The 9191-nt window shown below is 40.6% G+C and overlaps 1 protein-coding gene across 2 annotated transcripts; it reads right to left on the bottom strand.

Annotated features, from left to right (window-relative positions):
• Positions 1-364: 364 nt before the first annotated feature.
• LOC124855388 (cytochrome c oxidase assembly protein COX16 homolog, mitochondrial) lies at positions 365-7471 on the bottom strand. 2 transcript variants are annotated; one of them, XM_047345206.1, is made up of 4 exons: positions 7298-7471; positions 6541-6618; positions 2619-2687; positions 365-1030 (listed from the first exon to the last, which is right to left on the bottom strand). In XM_047345206.1, exons 1-4 carry the CDS (start codon positions 7355-7357, stop codon positions 917-919), a joined length of 321 nt encoding a protein of 106 aa, XP_047201162.1. In that variant the 5' UTR covers positions 7358-7471; the 3' UTR covers positions 365-916. The 2 variants fall into 2 exon arrangements, with proteins under 2 accessions (XP_047201162.1, XP_047201161.1); XM_047345205.1 differs by having other exon boundaries at positions 7317-7447.
• Between the last annotated feature and the right edge of the window lie 1720 nt (positions 7472-9191).

The following is a 9191-nucleotide window of genomic DNA, read 5'->3' as shown; positions in this document are numbered from 1 at the left end:
CGCACACATAAGCTGCAGTTTGTTTCCGACCGAACATCAGAGCGACTCATAAACATCAACCTAAAAAACATGTGATCAGAGAAAATGTTAAGCCATGACAATTTGTTTCATACGTATGCACCTGGAGAGAGCGCTCACCGCAGCTCATTTCAGCGCTGAACGCGCCAGTCGTCAATCACCCGGAGGTTACGTATACGTGCCGATTCAAGTCATAAAACCTACAGCAAAAAATGCTGTTATTTTGTTTTGTTTGACAAAAAAGAAACCCGCATAAGTAATTCTATTTTCATAACAAACACAATCAATCCACTGCAGTGAGAAGTAATAACTGTCAGAGAAACAGATTACTCCTGAGACATAGAAAGCCTGAGGAAACACTGAGCTCTTGTGTTATTTATTCTTTTCTACTTTTTAGCAGGTGAATCAATGCGATATCCTTGTAAACAGACCTGATTCTTGATTATTTTTTTTTTACCAAAAAGAAAAAAGGGAGCAAATTTAGCTTTTAGGAAGAGCAGTAATAATTTATTGAAACAGAAAAATCACCTTTATATCTCCTTTAAGCTTGAGGTGAAATGCCACTTGTCTGTTTTTTAAAACTCCTGATTAACCTGCTCTGTAAACCTAGGAACAAATTCTAAAGAAACAACATATTTTCAAAGGAAAAACTTTTCGACAGTAGTTCTGAATGTGTTACAGCCAGAAGAATCCAACACTATTTACTCTGAATGAACTTTTCCAGACATTCAGGGCCAACACCAGCCAAGGGCTGACCAGCTGTTCTCAGAGCTCTGTCCTCATGGCTGCAGCACCGGGGATAACCAAACATCAGTGCTGTCATCTCCACGGGCCTCTGCACTGTCTGGTGTGATCTTGTGTTCCTGCGTTGCGCGTGCAGTGAGCTCGGGCCGAAGCCTTAGTCTGTTTTGCTCAGGTTTCTGTGCTGCTGCTTCTGGTACTCCTTGGAGTCCTCCCAGGGACGAGGACCACGGATGTTCTTCCACTCGTCTAAATTAATTTCCTTTAACTTCTGTAAAGAAACACAAGACAAAAAGATTAACTTTTTTTAAATATAGGATGCAAGTTTTTCCTATGCTAAAACGCAGATTAAGCTGTATAGGCAGCACACGAGAGTTTTTACAAATGCAGTAGCATGTAAGAATAACCATGAAAAGTCCTGAAGATCTATTCATCATCTGGACAAGGGGGGGATAGGGTCGATGGGGTAGGGTACACCTTGGACAGGTCATCAGTGCATCGCAGAGCAACTCAAGATGTTTTCTCAATATAAACTTATTTTTGTTGCTGCCATAATCAACAATATTCACAATTCAGTTTCTCTGAAAATTTGAATATTTCATCAGACCACTAAAAAAACAATTTTTAATAGAGATACGTCAGCTTAACTGGAAAGGTATGTCTATGTACTATTTGGTATATGGTCTTCATACTTGTTCAGGGCTCGTTGTCCATGAATTAATGCATAAATGCTGCATTACAGCATCTCCATCAATCTCATCAGCAGAAGGAAGCATAGAGTGCTCTAAAATGTTCTGGTAGAAACATGGGCTGACTTTGGACTTGAACCCAGTGGACCAACACCAGCAGATGACATGGAACCCCAAAGCATCGCTGACTGTGCAAACGTCACACTAGACTTCAAGCAACATGCATTCTGTGCCTCTCCACTCTTCCTCCAGACTCTGTGACCTTGATTTCTAAACGAAATGTAAACTTTACTTTTATCTGAAAATAGGACTCTGGACCACTGAGCAACAGTCCAGATTTTTTTCTCTTTAACTCAGGTAAGACTCTTGTCTCTTGTTCAGGAGTGGCTTAACACAAGGAATGAAGTAGCCGTAGTTCATGTCCTGGATACATCTGTGTGGTAGATCTTGAAACTCTGACTCCAGTTGCTGTCCACATGCTATGCTTCACAATCTTCTCAAGACTGCAGTCATCCTTGCTGCGTATGTAACTTTTTCTACCAGACTTTCCTTCCACTCAATGTTCCATTACTATGCAGTGTACAGTCAGCGTCTTTAGCAATCACCGTTTTGTGGCACGGTACACAATTCTGGTAGAGTGTGTCAATCACCGACTGCTGGACTGTGTCTGCATCTGATCTTATTGGCCATAACATGGCAATTATGTCCTTTTTTTTTTTTATTGTTGTATTCTAACTTTTAGAGACATGGTTTTAATTAGCTATAGGACACACTCAATTAACAGAAATAAATGCCTAAACCATATCACTTTGTGTTTAATCAGTCTATGTAACATATAAGTGTCATTTCTTTGAAGGACATTAAGAGTAATTGCTGTTATGACTTCTAAGTGTTCATCTGTTTGTCTTCGATTTTTTGGTTTTACAGCTATACTTGTACCTGGCAGTCTGCAAACCTCCTCTGTTCAGTTTAAGCGACATCTGCGGAGCAAATTCTGCTTATTAAAGGAAGCTACAAGATTAGAAAATGTTTCCCTGTACAATTAAAATTGTTTAACCAAAATCAAAACTGTCTAGTCAAAGAATTCTGGTACAAACTAAGGACACACAAAACAGGTTATATAGTTTCCATCGACCTGTCCCCAGCATCTCTGAGCCTGGCTTTGCTCACCTCATACTCCTCCTCCAGTATGACTGACTGCTTCTTTTCATTCACCTTCGCTGCTAGAGAAGGATCCAGCTGCAAGACAACGGGGGAAAAAATAAGACCGATTTTATTGTTGCAGTGTAAGACTTCTGCTTTAAGAGTTCACTTAAGATTTCATGTCTAGTAACTTCAAGTATTATTTCCTTCTTCAGTGACATCTGAAAAAAACAAAGCTTTCTTAGTTACAGCAGAACCATTCTTACCCCTTGAATTTGTCTTACATTTTGTCACTTTACAACCACTATATCCTGTGTATTTTACAGGCCAACAGTAAGTAGTGCATGAATATGGTTCTTGAATTCTCTTCAAATAAAAATATAAGAGGTGCAGCATTTTCCCCTTGATGCGAAACACCACTCAAGACTAACACTCCATCTGCACACTGAAGCTTGGTGGTGGCAGTATCATGCTGGGGGGAAGCTTTTCTTCAGCCGGGGCCAAAGTCCAGACCTTCGTCTAGTAAAGAATCTATGGCGAGACTTGAAAATTGCTGTTCACAGATGCTCTCCATCCAACATGACTGAGCTTGGATTATTTTGCAGCCGGTAGCTGATGGAGACACACCCTGTTCTTCTTCCCAATAAGACCATAATTTGTGTTCCTTTACCACATATGATCTGAATTAAATACACTAAAGTTTGTGGTTTTAATGTGACAAAATATGAAACAAATTCAAGAGGCATAAAGATTTTTGGATGGAACTGTACCTTTGGGTGGGAATACAACTAAGGACCTAGTGTCAATAGTAACTTAGGTCTCCCTAAAACCTTGAGGAGAATCTAATTAGTTTTCCGTTTCATTAAATATTTGTTTTGTGGTCAAGAATCCAGTCCAAAGCAGCTTTGCAATTAAAACAGATTTTGCTCAGAAATAGGTCCAAAATGAACCCCATCCTGATCATTACTTTTAATGGGTTCATAATATTTCACTTTAACAATGCTGAGGGTTATTTTCTGTGTGAATGATGAGTTTCACTATTCCATGACTGACTAATTATAGACCTACATTACCATGGCTAATGAATTATTTACAGAATATTTTGCAGCGGTCAAACCAGGGAATTAACAGTCTTAACAATGAGTGTCGTACTGTCTAAAAGCTGTACTTGATGCAAAAAACATCCAAAACATGAAGCCATTAAAGGTAAAAACAAAACAGAAAAGAAAAACTCCAGCAAGGAATAAAAGCCTTGAAGTTCATCCCTGTCTTCAGGCTAAATTAAATCATTGAAGAGAAAATGCTAATTTAATCACACTGGACTTAATCTCTGACAGTGGTTTCAGCATATACGTGATATCTGAGCGAGAGCCGGCTAATGTAATCAGCTGATACCAATCCCAGCAAAAACTGGAAGAGTGCTTTTAATAATGCGCCTTGTCTCGACTGTTTAAATATTCAGGGCATTAAATTACATGCGCAGCCACACATGCGGCTTGGGCAGAGGTGCATTTCCGCTCCACGGGGTTGCTACACACACCTTTGCTGGAGGAGAGCGAGCTGTGTGTGTGTGTGTGTGGGGGGGGGGGGGGGGAGCACAGATACATGGCCTGGGGCACAATGCGCTCATCCGCCAACATCATCCGCAGTTAATGCCTCACATGAACAGTAATAAGAAAAGAGGCCCCGGCCATCTGCCTCCCACCCAGAAGACTTGCATCAGAGTCTGTCAGTGTGAGAGAGCACTTACACCCAGATCGTAATGGCTCCTGATTACATAATCATCTTCACATTTATATCCTTATGGTAGAGCCATGATTTGCAGAGAGGTTGCAAAGGATCAAAAAGATGTCACTCTACAAAGGTATCAGTCAGGAGAAGGGTACAAAAGAGAACTCCCCGGCAGGCCTCAGTAGGATTCCATATAACTAAACCGATTATGCCAAGTTTGCACCTGGTTTCAGTGACAGAGACCTGTTTGAGGCTACAGCAAACAGAGGAAGTCAAAGCTTAATGCCTTCCATTCAATTTCAATGCAGTTTATTTATATAGCACCAATTCACAACACATATCATCTCAAGGCACTTTACAAAAAAAAGTCAATTCAATCTAGTCAATCACATACATTCCAAAATGATCCTAGTTATCAAACAATCCAAGAAATTGAAATCTAAGGAAACCCAGCAGATTGCATCAAGTACGTGACTTGCAGCATTCACTCCTCCTGGACGAGCATGTAGGTACAGTAGAAAGGAAAACTCCTCTTTAACAAGAAGAAACCTCCAGCAGAACCAGAACCAGGCTCAGTGTGAGTAGCCATCTGCCACGACTAACAGACACCGATTCAGTCACTTCTGTCTTTGCTATGTGACAATCGCAAAAGAAGACAGACAAAATGACAGCAGAGACGTCTTTAAATTACTTGACTGTAAGCTGATGTGTTTAAACAGAATCAGATTTTTTTTAAAGAGGAACATTGAGTTTCCACGTGTTTGAAGAGTGGCTGTAATCAAAATCGTAGTCTTAACAGGAAATTTTTCGATCCAGCTTTCACTCGGATTGTTTTCCGACGATAACTGAAAAATATTCAAATGAGAGCTGCTTTAATGAAAGCAGTACAATATAAGAAATGTTTCATTACCATAATCCCAATAAAGGCCTGTCCATTAACTACTATTGTGTAGGGTGTGAATAAATATTTAAAATATTAAAAAATGCATAGAAATGGTGGAATCATGAGATAAAAAATAGTCTTCTCATGCCAGAATGTTTTTTAGTGTTTTCATCTGGATCTATCCCGAAAATCTACAGTAAAATAATGAAACATGTATTCTGGATATAGTATATGTGTTCCTTTGGTAGAAACCATGGACAGTTTTGTGTCATCTCTCAGGAAATATTACCTAAAATGCACAATGTAAGTAAGTATTTTTGTATAGTTAACTAAATAATCTTGCTGTACAACGCTCAAGTATTTATATCATTATGCTCTCTTGTGTTTTCCTTAAATCCTACCGTTTTGTTTTGTCATTTCTGTCCCAAATGCAGTATTTGCAAGGATTACTCTGATTGGATAAAAAAGACCTATCTGTGATAGGCTGGTGGTGTGGTCCATTTACATACACTTTGTGAAGTTGCGAGCAAACAGACTTAGCCGAGCGCGAGCGCCATCGTAGGAGTGTGTGGTCACCTCTGCGCCCACAGGTATCACGTGTGTCGGGGCAGAACTATAGGCGAGCAAAACAGAGCATACAGAGACCAGAAAACTGTAGAGGCACGTCCATGTAGAGGCAGAAATGACATAATGTGGTGAAAATAACATAAAAGATAATTTTCTTTGTTTCATAGAAGGACAGTGTATAGACCTGTTTTACATAGGAAAGGCAACCTTAAATACAGTGATCTACCTTAGTCAGAAAATCATTTTGATATAATTATTACCCTGACCATCTAGGGAGGGCGGAGGGGGTTGTTGAAGAGGTGGGGCGCCTCTCCAAAATAGATAGAGAAAACACAAAAATACTAGATGATGCCATAATCAATATGCTAAGTGATTCCTGAGATCATAGAGTATTTAAAGACTTTAGTTTAGAAAAAGATTGATAAATTAACAATTAGTCCATATTGGTACTGTGAACCGACATGAATTAATTCAGTTTTAACTTTATTTTTAAAAGGTACACATTTTAATGCTTCTTCAACTTTTAATGTTAGCTATTTTATTAACAGCTAAAAACGGAATACCATTTAATTTTCTATTCAGTTTGATCCCGCTGAAATTTATCTGAACATCTGCTCTACATGAAGCATCTCTGCACACTTGAACTACAGTTCTACTTGAACTAATTACAGTTCTAGCCACTAGGAGGAGTATACACGCTGGTCACGTGTTAATGTTTCTTAAATTTATTGATATGAGAAATTAAATCCAGATTATCTTGATACAAACCCGTTTTCTGATCTTCTGGGCATCATAACGGATTTGGGCAAACTCCCGCAGGCCAAAGGAGCCACCAACGACCAGCAACTGAAAACAAAACATAAAGAAAAGAAAAGAAAAGAAAAGAAAAGAGAAGAGAAGAGAAGAGAAGAGAAGAGAAGAGAAGAGAAGAGAAGAGAAGAGAAGAGAAGAGAAGAGAAGAGAAGAGGAAATCTAGGTTGTTTTAAACTATAGAGAGGCATTTTGTGGGTCTGTGTAGTGAAACTCAGAATACCTTTGGAGGAAGCTGTGTATTGGAAAGACATTAAAAGGCATTTACTTAATTCGTTACAGGTAAAAAATATGTAAATGATACTTCAGCAAAAACAACGAACGTTTATGTTGACAATTATTGACCACAACCACCACCATGGATAATGGTTATACTAGTTTTTTGATTGTTCTTAAAAAGACATCAGTAGCTGACTATTTTCAACAGACTGAATGTGTAATGATACAAAATGACCATACAGATTTACATGTTAGGTCATTTTACAGTTGCTCAAGGATCAGAAACGGTATGCTTTCAAATATATGCAATGTTATGATGTCATAGCTGGAAAAATAACAGAGTTGCGACGTCTAGTAAACATCTGACTGTTATGTTACAACGAGTGAAATAACTTGTTTTAGACTAACTAGGAGTGATTTCAAGCAACCGCTAGCTAGCTAACCAGCTAAAAACTGTTCACATGCGTAAAAAGTCATGACGCAGAACATTCCTTACAAGCATAGGGACTCCATACTTGACTGTTTTGTTTCTCTGCAGTGTCCTTAAGTTGAACATGACTTCTGTTATCAGCTACATGTCCCTCAGTCGGTAACATTAAGCAGGTCACAGCGGAGGAAACGTTTCCTTCCTGTGTCCGACATGCAAACTCTTCCGGGCCGAGACCGGTTTACGGTAAACAGTTCCTATAGTTGTCCTTTCGTGTATTTTGGACCTTTGGATCAGTAAATGGCAGCCAGAGGCTTTAACTGAGGGCACACTTACAAAGATGAGCTATGTCTTATATTCTTATATTGTTATATGCATGACCAAATTACTTCTTCAGCAGATAATTTTTTCCACACAAAAATTTTATTTCAAGAATGGGGAAGTACAGATGTTCATAAAAGTATTCACACCCCTTAAACCTTTTCACATTTATCCATGTTAAAAATACAAACCTCAAAGTATTTTTAAGGGGTATTATATGGTACACCAGCACAGTGTAGTGCAGAATTGTTTTGTGGGAGAAAAGTGATACATGGTATTTTAAAATGTTTTTAAATCAATTTTTCACAGCAAGTGTGAGTCTTTTTTTGACATGTCTCCACCACCTTTGCTAATATACAAACTGACATGTTTGCCCATCCTTCTTTGCAAAATAGCTCAAGCTCAGTCAGGTTGGATGGAGACTGTTAACACTGCTTTTCAAATATTGCCACAGATTCTCAAATGCACTTGGACTTTGATTTGACAAAACCCTTCTGGTACTGCATCTAGCGATTGCTATGTTGTTGGAAGGTAAACCTCTACCCCAGTCTCAAGCCTTTTTCAGCCTCTAAAGGATTTCTCTGAGTGTTGTGAAAAAGCATTGGCCCTGACAGATTTCTTCTGTTTTTGCCTTTTCCGGTCATCAAACAAAATGGAATTGCAGGGTAATATTACCTGAGTCAACACAAAATGCAATTTTCAAATTATGATTTCATTTATTAGTGGGAAAAAGCTATTGCCAATTAACCAAAGTGAGGACAGCTATCCACAACTGGAGAAAACATGCAGCAGGGGTGAGCCTTCCTAGGAGAGGCTGTTGAAACAAAATTACTCCAAGAGCGCATAAAGGTGTCCATCAGTGCACTTGGCACCAGGACACCCTAGGCAGGAGGTCAATGATCGACTTTGTTGTCGTATCATCAGACCTTCGGCCGTATGTTTTGGACACTCGAGTGAAGAGAGGGGCTGAGCTGTCCACTGATCACCACCTGGTGGTGAGTTGGATCCGCTGGAGGCGGAGAAAGCCGGACAGACTTGGCAGGCCCAAGCGCATAATGAGGGTCTGCTGAGAACGTCTGGCGGAGCCCTTGGCCAGGGATGTATTCAACTCCCACCTCCGGGAGAGCTTTGACCAGATTCCGGGGGATGTTGGAGACATAGAGTTCGAGTGGACCATGTTCTCCGCATCTATCATCGATGCTGCTGCCCATAGCTGCAGCCGTAAGGTCTGCGGTGCCTGTCGCGGCGGCAATCCCCAAACCCGGTGGTGGACACTGGCAGTAAGGGACGCTGTCAAGCTGAAGAATGAGTCCTATCGGCTGTGGTTGGCTTGTGGGACTCCTGAGGTGGCTGATGGGTACCGTGAGGCCAAGCGTCCCGCGGCCCGGGCTGTGGCAGAGGCAAAAACACGGGCCTGGGAGGAGTTCGGTGAGGCCATGGAGAAGGACTACCGGATCTCCTCAATCCTGCCATCACCCATTCCCTGGTGGAAACAGAGCCTGGGGACTCGGGGTTGACTCTTTCATCACCCAGGCTGAAGTCACCGAGGTGGTTAAAAAGCTCCGCGGTGGCAGGGCTTCGGGGGTGGATGAGATCCGCACTGAGTACCTCAAGTCTCTGGGTGTTGTGGGGCTGTCATGGT

The sequence above is a fragment of the Girardinichthys multiradiatus genome, chromosome 19 (genome assembly GCF_021462225.1).
Source record: "Girardinichthys multiradiatus isolate DD_20200921_A chromosome 19, DD_fGirMul_XY1, whole genome shotgun sequence".
Classification (NCBI taxonomy): Eukaryota; Metazoa; Chordata; class Actinopteri; order Cyprinodontiformes; family Goodeidae; genus Girardinichthys; species Girardinichthys multiradiatus.
This window is presented reverse-complemented; position numbering and strand designations above follow the sequence as displayed.

Excerpts from the sequence above, each read along its gene's own strand:
- LOC124855388 (XM_047345205.1), bottom strand. The coding sequence starts at position 7,397 with ATGTTACCGACTGAGGGACATGTAGCTGATAACAGAAGTCATGTTCAA. Across the intron at positions 6,619-7,316 it reads CAGAGAAACAAAACAGTCAA|TTGCTGGTCGTTGGTGGCTC; the intron begins GTATGGAGTCCC and ends TTTTGTTTTCAG. Across the intron at positions 2,688-6,540 it reads CCCAGAAGATCAGAAAACGG|CTGGATCCTTCTCTAGCAGC; the intron begins GTTTGTATCAAG and ends GTTGTCTTGCAG.